The sequence below is a fragment of the Ursus arctos genome, unplaced genomic scaffold, assembly GCF_023065955.2.
Source record: "Ursus arctos isolate Adak ecotype North America unplaced genomic scaffold, UrsArc2.0 scaffold_14, whole genome shotgun sequence".
Taxonomy (NCBI): Eukaryota; Metazoa; Chordata; class Mammalia; order Carnivora; family Ursidae; genus Ursus; species Ursus arctos.
Window position 1 is genome coordinate 13,349,418 of NW_026622808.1, and position 17,019 is coordinate 13,366,436.

General features: G+C 62.3%; 1 protein-coding gene across 6 annotated transcripts in view; it reads left to right on the top strand.

The window, feature by feature from the left end:
- Positions 1–17,019, top strand: part of DOT1L (DOT1 like histone lysine methyltransferase) — a 66,392-nt gene that overhangs the window by 41,149 nt on the left and 8,224 nt on the right. For 5 of the 6 annotated variants that reach the window (XM_026480975.4, XM_026480980.4, XM_048226786.2 and 2 more), the window contains 17 exons: positions 28–107; positions 3,708–3,776; positions 4,567–4,673; positions 5,112–5,153; positions 6,104–6,214; positions 6,308–6,542; positions 7,021–7,134; positions 7,872–7,963; positions 8,250–8,351; positions 8,782–8,919; positions 9,650–9,775; positions 11,033–11,517; positions 11,705–11,840; positions 12,197–12,343; positions 13,420–13,534; positions 14,594–15,174; positions 15,447–15,649. In XM_026480975.4, the coding sequence (XP_026336760.2) occupies positions 28–107; positions 3,708–3,776; positions 4,567–4,673; positions 5,112–5,153; positions 6,104–6,214; positions 6,308–6,542; positions 7,021–7,134; positions 7,872–7,963; positions 8,250–8,351; positions 8,782–8,919; positions 9,650–9,775; positions 11,033–11,517; positions 11,705–11,840; positions 12,197–12,343; positions 13,420–13,534; positions 14,594–15,174; positions 15,447–15,649 (2,883 nt within the window). The remainder of the gene's footprint in view (positions 1–27; positions 108–3,707; positions 3,777–4,566; positions 4,674–5,111; positions 5,154–6,103; positions 6,215–6,307; positions 6,543–7,020; positions 7,135–7,871; positions 7,964–8,249; positions 8,352–8,781; positions 8,920–9,649; positions 9,776–11,032; positions 11,518–11,704; positions 11,841–12,196; positions 12,344–13,419; positions 13,535–14,593; positions 15,175–15,446; positions 15,650–17,019) is intronic. The other variant, XM_044377982.3, reaches the window with a different exon arrangement.

Genomic DNA, 17,019 nt, shown 5'->3' on the forward strand with positions numbered 1-17,019 from the left:
GTACTCAACTGGAATATTATTTTGCAGTGTTATATTTGTGAATAATTTTGCCTTTGGTCCTGAGGTGGATCACCAGCTGAAGGAGCGGTTTGCGAACATGAAGGAAGGTAACGTACCCCAACCCCGCCCCGCGTGGCCACCACGTGCTCGCGGCGCCCAGGACCCCCCCCCCCCCCCAGGCCTGTCTGTGGGTCCGGCACTGATGGCCGGGCCTGGGGCCCTCGTGAGTGCGGACAGCCCTCCCCATGCGGGCCAGGCGGAAGGCCTCCGGCATGGGGGTCCGCCGATTGCGGTTCTGCCACCTGCTGGTGGGCTGACCGCAGCTCCCCAGGTGGGGGCTGCCAGGGGGCTTCCGGCTGACCGGCCACACTCTCAGATTTCCTGGAGACCACAAATACTTTCTCATTACAAACTTACACTGAAGGATCACTCACCATGTATCTGAAATTCAGACTTGACTGACGTCCCCGTTTCATTTGGTGACTCTAACTTGGGGGCAGTGAGGCCACTGGGGTCGTCCAGAGGGTCCTTTTTGGCTTTTTCTGGGTTTTTCCCATGTTTGGGCCCCTCCCCGCCTTGTCAGAGCCGCCCCTACTGCCCTCGGCTGCCTTCCTGTCCCTGGTGGGAGGAGGGAAGGCCCTTTGCTGCGTGTGAGTCTTGGTCTTGCAGCAGAGCTGCTGGGCACAGCTGTGGGGGGGGGGGGGCGAGGGGGGCTCGTGGAAGGAGCTTGATAGCCCGAGCTCCGGTTCCCCAGCTGGGCTGTTGCCCTGGGAGTTGGTTGGCGTGTAGGTAGGATTGTGTTTCCCTTGTGTTGGTGGAGGCTTCTGGATTTGGAATTGCGTGGGTGGTTCTGTGGAGTGAGGTCCTCTGCTGTATCTGGCCTGAACCTTCTAGGGGAAAGTTTGTTTTCTGAATCTTGGCAAGCTGAGACTAGGGGCCGGCGTGCTGGGGTGCAGCCTCTCGGCTGGCCTCGCCACCTGGCCCAGCAAGCTGCTCCTTCCGGGGGAGCACTCTGCTGTCCCTGGCTCCTCCTGCGGCCTGTGGCGCACCTGAGGATGTCCGTCCTGAGCGGTGGCCTCGAGAATCCCTCTGCGCCAGAGGTGCACATGCCATGGGGTCCCGCGCCCCTCCCCCACAGCCGCCCTGCCGATGCTGGACTGGGGAAGGAGCTCCCTCAGGCTCCGTCTTAGTGCCGGAGGGGATTCAGGCCACACCCAGGCACCAGGCAGCGTGGGTCGGGTGTCTCTTCTCCCTTTCCTGTGCGGGAAGCCCTCGTGCGCTTGGAATGTCAGGCAGAGACCATCCAGTCCAGAACCTTCTAGATAGGTGGGCGTGAACTAGTTTCATTTGAACACCAATTCAGGCTTTTGTAACTGCAGCAGATTGCAGTGTGTGTGCTCTGACTCCGAGCACAGGAGAGGGAACCCAGCAAGCGCCTGGAGGGAAGATAGAAACACCAGCACCTTCTTCTGGGTGTGGGTCACTCTGGACGCCATCGGGCCGCAGTGGGTCCTCCCGCCTCTCTCCCGTGGACAAGGGCCATGTTGCCTGGTTGTTTGCTCCCCTCGGTCTGCACCCTCATGTCTCTTGCTTGTGTGTCCTCACTGAGCCGAGAGTCAAGGTCCTGGCTATTCCATTTTTCATTTTCTCCCCATGTGGAGAAAGTCTCGGGACGGTGGGGGGGCCTCTGTCCAGCTGAGCTCGGTGATGCACAGAATCCCTCCCGAAGTCCTTGGTCATCGCCCATGGTGTTTCAGCGTCGACAGGAGCCCACAGCTTGTGGGTCGAGTCCTCCGGCCGAGTGCTCAGACCCCAGTCTGTGGACTGTCCTCCTCACAGACGCCTGGGGTGAAGGGCGGCCAGGCACTGGGGTGTGGCAGGGGCTGCTACTGTCCTCATTAGAGCTCTGGCCTCCCCGGCCCCCAGCATGGCGTGCCCTGTTGGAGGAATGGGTCATGGGCTGTGGCCTTAGTGTGGGCCTCGGCTGGCCTGGGCCCTGTGGTCAGCAGTGCCCTTCCCGGGGCCTGGACGGGAAGCCTCAGGAAGTGCTCTCATCCTTGGCCAATCACTGCAGCTCCTAAGACAACTGCTAAAGCTGCTGCTGGTTTTCTAGATTCTGAGATGGCCTGAACGTGACCTTGGTGCTCCCCACTCGGGAGAGCCCGTGCCCGGCACCTTCCCTGCCCCCTCCCAGCTGCCTCCGGTCACTGGTTCAAAGAATGCCTGACGCCCTCCTCATCTCTGTTGCTGGGAGAGGAATGGCGTGCCCCCCCCCGTGTTGCCTTACGAGACGTTTCAGAGAAGCGAAGGGCTCACCCAGCACAGACACAGGTGGTCACCAGCTGCCTTCAGGACTGACAGCTGTGTGTGCGTGTGGGGCCCTGATCATTTGTAGGCATGAACAGTGGCTGTCCCAGGCCCCCCAACCTGTCACTCTCCTGCCGCTCACCCAACGGCCCACCTTCTGGCTGTCTCGTCCTGGGCCAGGGGCCAGCCAGGTGGGCTTTTGCTCCAGCAGGGCTCCTCTGGGTTTGTTGACGACGCCTGCTGGGCATCCAGGCTCATTGCCTCGTGGGGTGTCACTGCTCTGGTCCCCCCTCATGGTGTCCTGCAGGTGGGCGTGGGGGACCTGATGGGGTGGGACCACCCGCCGAGCCCTGCAGTCCCCAGCCACCTGACCTGTCGTCCTGTAGTGACATGCGTCCGGTAGTGATGTGCCCTCAGGGGCCCCTCGCAGTTCCCGTTGCCCTTGCCGTGTGGGCCATGCAGGGTGGTGCGTTCCTAACTGGAGCAGTCCGGCGATCTGGGGGCTCGGCACCACGCTCCTCAGAGGCCCTCCAGGTGCCAGGCGCCCCATGGGACTCTGTTCAGCCTCTGGCCGCTGAGACCTTTGATGTGACCCCGCGGTCTCTGACCCTGGCTGCCACCTGACCTCGCACCTGTCCCGGCCCAGCGCTGGGCCCCTCATCCCCTGCTGCCTCCGGGGAAGGCGCTCAGGACACAGGCCGGGTGGCTGGGTGCCCCCCATGACGGGGGCGCCCCGGCCGGCAGGTGTGTCTGTGCGTGCACTCATTGAAATGGATTCAGACGGCCTTTCCCAGCTTCGACGTTAGTTTCGTTGACTTTTCCAAGTGACTCTTTTTTTCTGCTACCAAGAAGTGTGGCTCTGAGCATGTGCATCTGTTCATTTGCAGTAGTTCTTACCGCGCACACGCTGTGAGCTCCCTCCCGAGCCTGCGGGTGCCTCTGTGCGTCTTCTTCTCCTTAGAACTTGGCACGTGGAACCACTGCCGTCTGCATGGCCATGCCAGCGGACGGTCAAGTAGTGGTTGTGTCACCTGGGACTTGAGGGTTTGCGTTTGCCGCTCAGACTCGGTTATGACTGTGAGACTTGTCCGCACGAGTACCCAGACGGCAGAGGGGGCGCGTGTCCTCACAGATGGGTGGCCCCCGGTGGGAGCTCTGCCAGGCGGCACCGCGGGGCCCAGAGCCCGTCCGTCCACGCGAGCTGCTCATGGCGCAGACGTCCATGGGGAAGGCATCTCCTGGTTTTGCTCTGGCTTGTGGGAAGCGGACAGGACTCTTTCGCACTGCTGTCCCCACTCCTCCTGTGGCTTCTCCTTGCTCCGCCAGACTCCATTTTCCTTCCGTTTGTGTGTGTGCAGCTGCTCGCCCACGGACGGCAATAACTAGTCTCTGTGTTTCAGGTGGCAGAATCGTTTCCTCGAAGCCCTTTGCGCCTCTGAACTTCAGAATAAACAGCAGAAACTTGAGTGGTAAGAGACTCTCGCGTTGCTGAGTCATAAATATATGTGATTTTAAGCATCTGATGTGTGTCATTGTGGGGTCTGTCCCTGGGTGCTGCTCACATCGGGGCAGGTCATTCTCTAAGGGGGTGTCCCGGGCACTGTGGGGGTTTCAGCAGCATCGCCGGCCCCATCCCCTTGGTGCCAGGAACACATCCTGTGTGACCACCACAGACATCCCCAGACATGGCCCTGTGTCCCCTGCAGGCAGAGTGGCCTGGCATGGAACTCAGAGGGACAGGTTTGCCGAGCACTTTGTGTTCCTGTAGTGATTGGCCTGAGCAGGCGGCGGCTGCCCTGTCCCTGCACAGGAAAGGCTGGCGTCAGAGAGCTGGGGGCAGGAGCTCACCTGGGCCCCTGGGCCGGGCTGCGTGGCCCTCGGGGGCTCGTGACTTCTCGGGTGCTCCTGGGAGTTCCTATTGCTGCATTGTTTTTAAGTCATCCTCCAAGTGCTTTCCGATGCCACCCACCCCGGGCTTGTCGCCGTTTTCCTCAGACAAGCCCCTGGGGTAGCTGTGCATGCCTCCCCGACCCAGCCGCGTGCGGGTGGCCAGCTTCCTCCTGGCGGGCAGTTGAGGCAGGCCCTGGGTGGTGAGGTCGTGCGGTTCTGCCTCTTTCTGCCTCACCCGGAGCTCCTCACCTGGGTCTCTCGTGGAGGGAGGGAGCCACCAAGAAGCGAATGTGGCCTAGGCCCCGCCCGCTCAGCCCCTGGGCGCAGGAGGGGCCCTGAGCGTCTCCCGTTGTGCCCCGTTGTGCGCAGACATCGGCACCATCATGCGCGTTGTGGAGCTCTCGCCCCTGAAAGGCTCGGTGTCCTGGACGGGGAAGCCGGTCTCCTACTACCTGCACACCATCGACCGCACCATAGTGAGTGCCCCACCTGGGGGTGTCCCCCGGCCCTCGGTGTGGATGGGAGTGGGTCAGGAGGCTGGGGGCCCCTGCTGTGTCGCGTTCTTTGTCTTCAGCCCATGTGTGGGCAGACCTCGTCCGAGAGGACTCGTGAGACAGCGGCTCTGCTCTGCTGTCAGAGGCCTCCAGGCCCAGAAACCCTGGTTCTCGGCCAGGCCCTCCGCACGGCTGCTGGCTCTGTGTGGGGTGGCGCTGCGGGGTCCGCATGGGCCCGCACAGTGGGAGCCCTGAGCCTGGCGGGTCTCGGGGCAGGCGTGCGCCCCTGCCAGCTGCCCGCCCAGGAGATGCCACGATGGGCCAGTGTCTGGTGTCTGCGTGCCTGGCTGTTGCTTTTTCCCCGACAGGGCTTGGGGCTGACATCTAACAAGACTTTGTCTTTTCTTTTTGCATTTTCAGCTTGAAAACTATTTTTCTAGTCTGAAAAACCCAAAACTCAGGGTAAGTGTGTGTTTTTCCTTTGCCTTCATGACATGTATACGCAGCTGGCGGAGGGTGTGCCAGGTGGGAGTGGCCGTACGGAGGGGGGCTGGTCTGAGCGATGCGGACCTGGGGGCCCAGCGCACACCTGCCTCGTCTTCATTGGCCTCAGTGGGAACACAACTCTTGTGCACGTTTTGGAGGAATGGGTTAAATGAGTCTCTGAAATGGGATTTGGGGACATGGTGAGCTGTGCCGAAAGACAGGACGGCGAACAGCCCTCGTGCTGTCCTGACCTGAGGCCCAAGCCACAGAGGGGCCGGAACGCTCCGAGTTGCTGTCCGAGGGCAGCCAGCCGGAACCTGGCTCCCGCGTCCCTCCTACCATCTGCTCCAGCACTCCCTCCCACGCCCTCATGGCCACAGTTCACTTGCCTCCAGATTCAGTGGCCGTCTGGGCAAGACTTTTTCTTTTTGGTGTCTCATACAAGTATCTAAGCAAGAGAGGCCCCCCGAGAGATGGCCAGCTCCAACCGCCTGCAGTCCCGCTTCCTTCCTACTGTATTTGGGGGCATCCGGGTCTTAACGTGCTGACCGTGCTCACTCCCTGGCGCTGGCCAGCGCTGTCCTTCCCCTTACTGAGGTGTGGCCGGGAGCCCTCACTGAGGAGGACAGTGCTCTAGTGCACGCGCCCCTCGGCGTGGGGAAGCATGCTGCCCACGGGAGGGGAATGACAGTCAGGAGGCTTCTCCCACCCCAGCACCAGGGTCCTGCGCCATTTCGGGGGGAGGGGGGCACCTGCCGTCTGACACAGAGCCAGGGATGTGCGCGCCCGCACATGCTCTCGGGCTCCTCTGTGCCTTCGGCGTCCCCGCGTGTGCAGAAGGGAGCAGAGCGGGCTGGCGGTGCCAAGCCAGGGGGGCGCTTGCGGAGCCAGCCTTCTGCACACACAGCCGACACTTGCCCTTCCAGGAGGAACAGGAGGCAGCTCGGCGCAGGCAGCAGCGAGAGAACAAGAGCACCACGACCACTCCCACCAAGGTGCCCGAAAGCAAGGCTGCCGTGCCCGCGGACACCCCGATGGTGAGTGCTCGCCCCGCACCCCACTGAGGGAGGCTTACGTGGCCAGATGGGCCCGCCAGTGCTCCCTTGACGTTCCCACCCCCCATCTGCTAGGATTCCGGGGCCGAGGAAGAAAAGGCTGGGGCGACTGCCATCAAAAAGCCGTCCCCCTCCAAAGCCCGGAAGAAGAAGCTGAACAAGAAGGGGCGGAAGATGGCCGGCCGGAAGCGCGGGCGTCCCAAGAAGATGAGCACTGCGAACCCCGAGCGTAAGCCCAAGAAGAGCCAAACTGCACTGGACCTCCTGCACGCCCAGGCCGCGGCGCAGACGGCAGCGCCCTCGCCGCAGGGTAAGCCAGCCGTGTGCGGGCCCCACGGGCATGCAGTCTGCTGCTCCTGGTGCTCCCCGCCGCTCTGCCTTACTACAGTGAGCGGGGGCCCTCTCCTGTCCCCTGCGGCGGTGAGAGGGGCGGAGGCAGCCGTGACAACATCACGTGCTGAGTGGCTGGGTACCTGCGTTCCAGACCCTACTGTGGGCACACTGGGGTGTCCTCACGCCTGTCCACAGCTTCGAGCCTCGGTGGGGGCCTTCCCATCATCCTTCCACTCTGGGCTCTGATGAAGGGCCGCACAGAGAGGACATGGCTCATGTGGATTTCTTAGATCACGCGGGGATGCGACTCTGCTTCTCCAAGTGCCGAGACACGGTGTCTGGTCACACGTTTAGTCTCCGTGTTAACAAGCTGGCCAGTTCTCTGAGGCCGACTCGTGGGAGCCTCCGGGTGCGCCGGCCTGCTGCTGACACGTGGCCGCTCTGTCTCCCTGCAGATGCGTACAAGTCACCTCATAGCCCGTTTTACCAGCTACCTCCCAGTGTGCAGCGGCACCCCCCCGACCAGCTGCTGCTGGCACCCACCCCGCCCGCACTGCAGAAGCTGCTAGGTGAGCCACACCCGGACCTCGCAGGCCTACGGGGACCCCCGGCGGGCTTCTCCACAAGCCCCTGTGCTGCCCGGCCCCCAAACCAGAGTCCCACGGGCTCAGGGTCCGTGCTGCCACTGTCAGCCGGGCCCATGTACTCGTCTACGGGCTGGCTTCTGCCCAAGGGCACACGGGGTCAGGACTGGGGTGCTGCTGGCTTTGAGGGGGTGGGGCCGGGATGCTGCTCGATCTCCCCAGTACCCGGGATGCCCCCAGAGAACCACCTGGCCCGTGTCCACTGCACGGGGCTGGGGAGGCTGTGTTGGGGGTGAGCTTGGCGCCCGGTGTTGCTGAGCGAAGCATGTACAAACTCACACTGCTGGGATAGCTCGAGCGGCTGCTTATCTCTACAAATTGGGTGAAAGAAACCCCTTTTCACATTTTGGGAGCTGTCGGTTTTCTCAGCTCAATATCAGTAACATGTGCTTCCTAAGAAAACAGGCAGATTTACTAACAGGAACCCACGTGGTCTTGGAGGGAAGAAAACATGGGGTTGTGGTGGCAGGAGCTGTGAGGGGCACCCAGGGTGGGGACCGAAGGCCCCAGCATGAGGGCAGGTGGTGAGACGAACTTCAGCAGCCTCTGGGGGTCACAGCCATCCCCCACCCTTGACTTGTTTCTGAAGGGCTGCTCTCCTCCTTCCTGCTGGCCTCAGTGGGGTCATGTCTGTGCTAAACTGTGTACTTGATCCCTTCTAGAATCCTTCAAGATTCAGTACTTGCAGTTCTTGGCGTATACCAAGACCGCCCAGTACAAGGCCAGCCTGCAGCAGCTGCTGGACCAGGAGAAGGTGAGCTCTGCCCTGTGCCTCCCACCTGCTGTCCCCCAGAAGGTGCCTTGGTCCCAGGAGAAGCAGCAATCTCCTCACAGGCCCATGTACTGTCCCTGCTGGCTTCAGAAAGACTGTGGGGTCTCGCTGCTCGCCACGGGGTAACATTTTAACCAGCGAGAACAGCTGAGAGACGTCGGCCTTCTGGGCTGGGGCATGTCCAACTGAGCATCCCCCCTTCAGGCCTTTTGTGGGAAGGGACTTGGTGGGGACAGGGCCTTGCCATCACCATGCTCTGTCCCCCCAGGAGAAGAACGCGCGGTTGCTAGGCGCTGCCCAGCAGCTGTTCGGCCACTGCCAGGCCCAGAAAGAGGAGATCAAGAGGCTTTTCCAGCAGAAACTGGATGAGGTAGGGGTGCCGGAGGCCACGCCTGCCACCCTGGGCTTGCTGGCCCAGAAGACGGCCCCAAGCACGGGACTCGGGTGGGCAGGGGCAGGAGCAAGGTGCCGGCCAGAGCGTGAGATCTGGAAGGACCTTTTCCTTTCCGGTGCTTTGACAGTTTACATCTTCTGACGGAGGGTGTAGAATGTGAGCGTGTGGTCAGAGGGCTACTGGCGTGGGTTCGTGCCCTGGGGGTCATCCCCTTGTTCCTTCTCTGGGCCACCATTGGTCCTCTCCGTGACTGCCATTAGCCGCCACCCCAGCCCTGCTCTTACTGCCCCCGAATGGCCCCCAGCCCCAGTCCCTGGCGACTCGGGCCTGCTGGGGCCTCCCCCTGCCCTTTCCTGCCGTTCTGCGCTGCTGCGTGAAGCCCACCTGTGCTGTCGTGTGTCCGCAGCTGGGAGTGAAGGCGCTGACCTACAATGACCTGATCCAGGCGCAGAAGGAGATCTCGGCTCACAACCAGCAGCTGAGGGAGCAGACGGAGCAGCTGCAGAAGGACAACAGGGAGCTGAGGAGCCAGAGCCTGCAGCTGGTGGGCTCCCGGGGGAGGGCGGGCCTGGAGGCTGTCGTTCTGCTGGGGGCCCTGACCAGAGGGGGAGAGGCGATCGCTAGGGCTCGGGCACCCTTCTCGAGGACGAGTTTCCCGTGACTGCGCAGTCTGCAGCAGGACGTCTCAGGACACCCCCGCCCCCAGCCCGCACCGCTCCAGTGCCTTCTTTTCCTGGGCTCTCCGAGCACCTTGGAGCCAGTGGGGCCCACGACCCTCCCGAAGGCTCTAATGCCTTCATTAGATGGGGTTTTCCAGGTGGCCCAGACTTCGATATCCTTCTGCCGCACCTGCAGCCCCGTGCTGGTCTCCTTAACGAGCCCTCGGGCCAGGGTGCAGATGTCTTGGGACCATACCCCCCTGGGAACCAGGGCACGCCTGCCAGGCATTCAGGACTGTCACTTCTAACGGGGCCTCCCTGTCCCATCCTGCGGGCACCCCTGCTTTGCTCCCTGTGGGTGTTCTTACGGGGAAACCCCAGTCTCTTCCCTGGGCCGCCGCCTCAGCCTGGTCCTCTCTTAGCGGGTTCGCTTCTCTGGGCACACAGGCCCTTGGAGACACCTGCCCAGACATCTGCTGTGTCTCCCCCCAGAGCCCAGGGTTTGCCCTCTGCCAGGGGGACAGGTGCCCATGCCGCCCTCCCCACAGCTGCACCTGCTCCAGGGCGGGGGTCTGCCCGGCCCAGTTCACAACCATGACCTCCCCGTGCCCACAGCTCAAGGCTCGGTGTGAGGAGCTGAAGCTGGACTGGTCCACGCTGTCCCTGGAGAACCTGCTGAAGGAGAAGCAGGCCCTGCGGACCCAGATCTCCGAGAAGCAGAGGCACTGCCTGGAGCTGCAGGTAGGGGCTGGGGCCGCGGGGCTCTCAGGCCTCCAGGGCGGTGCCGTCGGCCAACCCTTGGAGCTGTCCTGCGCCCAAGGACAGGGCGTTCGTTGTGGTGTCGCAGGAACAGTGTGGACATCCCTGTCTCTGACCCTCAAAGGGGAGCAATGGGCTTAGCATCTGAGGGGCCCCACTTGCTCCCAGAGTGTCTCAGGCTCCATTCGAAACCTAGGATTTCCCCGGTGCCCCTTACTGAGTCCTCTGTGAAGCCACCCGCGAGGAGAAACCTCACAGGAAACCTTAATAGTCTGTACCTTTTGCCAAGAAGGGTAACGTGTTTGTCGAGGTTAGCTGGAAAACAGGGCAGGAAGGAAGGAGGAACACACAGGTCTGTCTCCTCTCGAGGTTTCCTGGAGCTGGCTGACTGGGCGTGTAGCCTTCCGGTGACCACAGGACCACAGCAGGGCGTGTGGTGTGGGCATCGTTGGTCCCTGGAAGCTCTGTTTGTCAGGCTTTGGCCCCTGTTGGGTTGGCGTCTCCCCAGCCTGGCTTCACTGCTTACGTGAAGCCCTCCTGGTCACCAGGCCCTTGGGGTCTTTCGGGTGTTTTCTTGTTACAAAACGACACCACAAGGATTTGTTCTGCACCGAAGACTCACATTAAGGATATTCCTACTTCCTAGAGTGGGTCTGTGAGTGGTTTACGGTCCCAGGGTACGGGGCCGAGCTGCTTTCTGAAAGGTCGTGGCCAAGAAGAGGCTTGCTGACCTCGCTAGCAGAGCCAGGCCTTGCTTTTGCGCACACGTCTGTGAGAAGCCATTTGGGCACTGATCGCTCTGTGGGGTCAAAGCACGTTCGTTACGGGCAAAGCACAAACAAGGCAGAGAAACCAGAGAAAGTGCCTGGTGTCCTGAGCACGGGGAGGGAAGCCCAGGGCCAGGGTCTCCCGCGGACGGTTTATCCGTAGCCTGCCTGAGCGCAGACGGGCTCCCCACATCCCGTTCCCTGCCCGTGAGTGCACATGACAGCAGCTCTTCCGCCCCGTGGCCCCAGAGCTTCCCGACCCATGCTGGGCGGTTAGCTGCTGTGGCTTGTCCGTCGCACACACAGCTGGTCTGCGTCCTTGCAGCCACTCCGGGTGTGCGTCCGTCGAGCTTTTCTGGGACCGTCTGGGTTGCTGGGTGCAGCTGGGGCCGGCTTGTCCTCGGGCCCTTGGCAGGGGTGTGAGCAGGCCTCCGCACCGAGCAGCAGGCCTGACGCTCTCCTCGCCCGACAGATAAGCATCGTGGAGCTGGAGAAGAGCCAGCGGCAGCAGGAGCTCCTGCAGCTCAAGTCCTGCGTGCCGCCGGACGATGCCCTGTCGGCACACCTGCGCGGGAAAGGCGCCCTGGGCCGGGAGCTGGAGGCCGACGCCGGCCGGCTGCACCTCGACCTGGACTGCTCCAAGTTCTCTCTGCCCCACTTCAGCAGCACGAGCCCAGAACTCTCCATAAACGGCCACGCAGCCACCTATGAGGTCTGCAGTGCGCTGAGCCGGCCCTCGTCCAAGCAGAACACCCCCCAGTACCTGGCCTCCCCCCTGGACCAGGAAGTCATACCCTGCACGCCCAGCCACAGCAGCCGCTCGAGGCTCGAGAAGATGTCGGGCCTGGCCTTGCCCGACTACACCCGGCTCTCCCCAGCCAAGCTAGTGCTGAGGCGTCACCTGAGCCAGGACCATGCGGCCAGTGGCAAGACTGCGGCTGGCGAGCTGCACCCGCGGTGAGTGCATGTGGAGCTCGCCAGCCCTGCTCTGGCGCCCGTGGGCCACCTTGGGGTCTTTTGAGTGAGCGTTCAGCGGTTTGGAAGAGATTCGGGATGTTTGCTAGGCCAGGCCTTCAGCTGTAGGTGCAAACGCATGGTTGTGGCGGCTCCGCAGAGAAGGAATGAGGGATGTGTCTTGTTCCAGAGCTGAGCATGCCAAGGAGAACGGCCTTCCGTACCAGAGCCCTGGCATCGCAAATGGCATCAAGCTGAGCCCTCAGGACCCTCGACCTTCATCCCCCGTGGCCTTACAGATGACAGGGGAGAGGGGCGGCGAGAAGGTGAGAGCGGGGCCTAGGTTTGGGGGGGTGCACAGTAGGCGTCCTGAGCCAGGCCATTAGGAGAGGCCACCCAGGTGAGGGCCAGGCGGAGGGCCCGAGATGCCTGGGACATGGTGCTGCAGCAGAGCCCCTGTCGGGGGCCGTTGCCGGTCAGGCCAAGAAGGAGAGACACCGTGGGAAAGTTACGCGTGTGCCCTGGAATTTCAGGAGGAGGAGCTGTGGGGTGGGGTGGGTGGGTGTCACGGGACGAGGGACCTCCTCCTGTGCTGGGAGGGTCCCCGTGGCCTTCGCGTGGTGCTCGTGGCCTGGTGTTCCTGGTCAGCAGGAGCAAAGCCAGTCTGATGGTGTGTGTGCAGGGTTTGAAGGAGCGTGCCTACGCCAGCAGCGGGGAGGCCATCACCAGCCTGCCCGTCAGCATCCCGCTCAGCACCGTGCAGCCAAGCAAGCTGCCTGTCAGCATCCCTCTGGCCAGTGTGGTGCTGCCCAGCCGCGCCGAGAAAGTGGTGAGTGGACGCCAGCCGGGGAAGGTGCCGGCCCCCTGGTGTGACTGGCCCGGGCCCTCGGGCTCCGGCAGTGTGACGTTCCCAGAGCACACGTGCGGGCAGAGAGGGGTTTCGTCTTGTTTTTTCCCTGCAAGACTTAGTTGCTTTTTGTTAGATTGCGTGCTGGTGAGTTTGGAGTGTACCGCGACGCCCCAAGACAAACAGAACCCCAAAATGCAGAGTTCATTACAGTAACATTTTCCCATTTTTATCTCAGATCTGTTTTTGTGGAAGGTGGTGTGTGCGGGTGGAGAGGGGATCAAACTCCGGATTTGGTAGAAGCGCGCAGCCCGTCCCCCTTCATCCTGCCTCCCACTTGTGCACCCGTGAAGGGCTCCGTGTCGTGTGATGTGGGCTTGGCTTTGTTTAATTGAGAGATGATTCACACCCAGTCCACCCAGCTGAAGTGCACATTCTAGCGGCATTTAGGGTGTTCACAGAGCGACTCTCACGTCGGGGGCCTTCTGTGTCTGGTTCCCTCCCCGAGCGTTGTGGGCTTGGGGTCCATCCCCGGGGCAGCGCGTGTGGGCACCTTGCTCCTGCTCGTGGCTGAGAGACGTGCCCGTGTGTGCACGGACCTTGTGTTTATGTGTTCATCTGAGGGTGGACCTTCGTTTCCACCTTCAGCCGTTTTGAGTCACGCCGCTGTGAATGTGCGTGCACAGATCTGGTATGGGTGGGTATCTTCATCCCATTCACTGTTCGAATCGCAGCTGCAGCCCCTTCCTGCCATCCCCGCTCCCTTCATCCCCAGCCTGTCTTTTGCTGTTAGCCAGAGCAGTCCTTTGGAACCAAGTCAGATATCGGCCCTTCACCTTGTCAGAACCTTCTGATGGCTACCTATAGTGCTCAGATCCTGAGCAGGTCACTTCTCCTTCTGTGCACCGGCTCTCACATGCCTGCTGTCCTCCCTGCCTCAGGACCTTTGCACATTCTGTAGTTTATGTTGCACATCCTGTAGTTTATGTTCACGACTCCCTCCTTGCCCTTCGCTCTCAGCCCTGGCTCAGCTGACAGTGTGTGCTTTCTCTCCACAGAGAAGCACCCCCAGCCCCGTACCGCAGACCCGAGAGTCCTCGTCCGCACTTGAAAAGCAGATGGGCACGAACGCCCACAGTGCTGGAAGCAAAAGCCTCGCCCCAGCTCCTGCAGGTCAGAGTGCCCTTCTTGCTCCTAGGTCCATGCCCTTGCCCACGGGTGCCGGCGGGGACAGCCAGCCTCTGCCGCTGCTGCTGCTGGAAAGAGGAGGAGCCAGGATAGGCCAGGGACGTGAGGACCCCAGGTCTGCCAGGCCAGGCTCTGAGCCGGCCCACCTCCTCCCGGCCACGGGGTCTGAGCTACATTAGCCATCTGCATGCAGCACGACGAGCCCTGGGGTCAGGGGCTCTGGGCTGGGCCTCGGCACATCTCTGGAGCCTTTGGGCTGAGGCATCCTGACGTTTCATCCTTCAGTTCAGCCTGGGCAGTGTGCCCCACCCGGCTGGCGATGCCCTTGTGGAGCTCCCTGGTCTGTCGCTGGGTCCTGACTCTCCTTCAGAAACCTCTCGTTGTTGCTGCCAGAGGCCCCCGCAGGCCTCCATGCAGGGCCAGGCGCACACGGCGCCTCTGCTGCATCATGTCTCTGTCCCAACTGTTCAGCCCTGTGGCATAGGGGTGCCAGTGACCGTGTGTGGACGGGCGGCCTGTGCCAGAGAAACTCTTTACACCAGCTGCTGGCCAGGCTGCCAGGCCCACGGGCTAGTCGTTCGTTTGCCGACCTGTGTTAGCACAGGGAGGGCAGGTCCTGCCTCTAGTGTCCAGCACACCCCGTCCTCTGGGGCGGGGAGGGCTTTGCGGTGGGTGGCGTGAGGAGGGTTGGGTCTGTGCAGAAGACACGGACCTCCGTAGGGCTTTCTGTGGGCTTAGTGAGCCTCGGGGGAGGCCCCATGAAAGGGCTCCCTGGGGCGGGGCAGGGGCTGCCCAGGCCCACCTGGAGCTGTTGGGTTCCACCAGCAGCAGTCATCGCACACCCAGACGTGGGGTAGAGCCACATGTCCTCCTGTGCACGCGGGGGCGTCCGGGGCTGGCGCAGCTGTGCCCAGTTCATTGGGGCCGGTCTCTGGTGCTCGACGGAACCACATGGAGGGCGGGTTCCCGGGTGCGGAGCTTCCTCCCCGGCTGCCCCCAAGGCAGTGGCGTCCCCCCCCTGAGAAACCCCACTCTTCCTGGCAGGCTTCTACGCGGGCTCAGTGGCCGTCAGTGGGGCCCTGGCAGGCAGCCCAGCCCCCCTTGCTCCTGGAGCCGAGCCCAGCGCCTTCGACGAGGTCTCCAGCTCAGGAAGCCTGTTCGTCAGCATGGGGTCCTGCAGCTCTACCCCACAGCACCCGCCACTGCTGCCGCAGTCCCGCGGCTCCGGCGCAGCCTCACCTGCCCATCCACTCTGCGCCAGCCCCCGGCTCAGCAGTGCCGCCCAGGGCCCGCTCCCCGAGGCCAGCAAAGGGGACCTTCCGTCTGAGGCCGGCTTCTCAGACCCCGAGGGCGAAGCCAAGAGGAGGATCGTCTTTACCATCTCAGCTGGCAGCAGCAGTGCCAAGCAGTCACCTCCCAGCAAACCCAGCCCTCTGCCCACGGGTGCCCGCGGGGACAGCAGCCAGGGCCACGGGCCGGACAGTCGCAAGCGGGGCAGGAGGAAGCGGGCAGCAGCCGGGACCCCCAGCCTGAGTTCTGGCGTGTCGCCCAAGCGTCGCGCCCTGCCATCCGTTGCCGGCCTCTTCACGCAGTCGTCAGGGTCCCCACTGAACCTCAACTCGATGGTAAGGCGAGGGCCGGCTGGGGGGCAGGGACGCAGTGGGGAGGGCATGCCGCCTCGGCCCACGTGGCTGCATGCACGCGGCCTCCCACGTTTCCAGCCTGACCAAGGTGGCAGGGTCTCAGGAGCACAGCCGGGAGGCAGGCTTTGCCGTTCCCTAGCGCAGTCTGAGATCCAGGGCAGACCTGGGCGGGAGGGACCCAAGCAAAGCCCTTGGGTGTCGATGCTCGGGGAGCCCGTTGACAGGCTTGTGCTGTGTCTGTGCTGGTCCCTCAGGTCAGCAACATTAATCAGCCTTTGGAAATCACGGCCATCTCGTCCCCCGAGAGCCTGAAGAGCTCCCCTGTCCCCTACCAGGACAACGACCAGCCGCCCGTTCTCAAGAAGGAGAAGCCCTTGAGCCAGACCAACGGGGCCCACTACTCCCCATTGACCTCAGACGAGGAGCAAGGCTCCGAGGACGAGCCGGGCAGCGCCAGGCGAGTGGGGCCGGGTGGGGTGGGCCGGGGTGTCCATGGGCGGGGTTTCTGGGAGGAGAAGCCCTCGTGGTGAGGTGGGCCCTTCCAGGGCAGGGTATTGGTGAAGGACAGGCAGCGTCCAGCTGCCGTTAGTTGATGGGTACCGGGGCCCTGACCGTGGCGGCTTCCCGCCTGGGGCCCCTCAGCTGCTGTCCACAGTCCCACAGAGCGGCTGTGCTCAAAGGGACAGTTTCCCCAGATGTCCACCTTTACTTGGTGAGAAAGCTGCTCGTGAAGGGCCTGGGCGGTCTTCCCACCTGGGCCGTCACAGCAGGGCCAGCCCCCTGGGCCTAGAGCCCCCAGGGCATGGGGTTGCTGTGTCTGGTCTTGGTCCTGGTGCCTACGTCATCTGGTCAGAGTAGATGGAGGGAGCGTGGGCGGCCACGCCGGAGCCGCGGGCTCGAGAGAGCAGAGTTCCCCAGTTCTTGTCGACGCTGCACATCTGGTGTGTTTGATCGTGAATGGTGTTCCTTCCTAATAGATAACAGCTTTATTAAATCTAATTCACATCGTGCATCGCCTGTCTGGAGAGTGTAATCTAGTGGTTTTTGGTATATTCACAGAGTTGTGCAAACATCACCAGTATCAATTTTAGAACATTTTTATCACCCCAGAAAGAAACCTGTATAGCTCCTCTCTGTCTGTGTGGACGGGACTCCTCTGGGGACCTCCTGGGAGTGGGGTCCTGTGGTATGTGTCCTTCTGGGTCTGGCTGCTCTCGCTGATCCCGGTGTCCTCGGGGCCCGTCCACATTGTGGCAGGTGTCAGGGTCCGTCCACGTTGTGGCAGGCGTCAGGATCCCTTCCGTTCTAGGGCTGGGTGGTGTTCCAGCATGGGGATGGACCGCACACATTGTGGTCATTCATTAGATGCTGGTGGACACTTGGGGTGTGTCCGGTGTTTAGCTAATGGGGATAATGCTGTTATGAACTTTCATATACTTATTTTTGTTTGAAAAAGTTTTTAGTTGGGGCACCTGGGTGGCTCAGTCGGTTAAGTGTCCGACTCTTGATTTTGCCTCAGCTCATGATCTCAGGATCGTGAGGTCGAGTCCCGCATCGGGCTCCCTGCTCAGCGTGGAGTCTACTGGAGGATTCTCTCTCTCCTCCCACTGCCTCTGCCCCTCCCCCTGCTCACGCACACACGCGTGCACACTTCCTCACTCTCTCTCGAATAAATGAATAAATCTTTAAAAAAAGACAAGAAAATATTTTCAATTTACCCAGGAGTGGAACTGCAGTCAGACGGTGATTGTCTTCCACAGCGGGCCCCCCCCCCCCGTGCTCCCCCCCATCACTGTGAGGGAGCCAGTTTTTCCACATTCTCGCTGA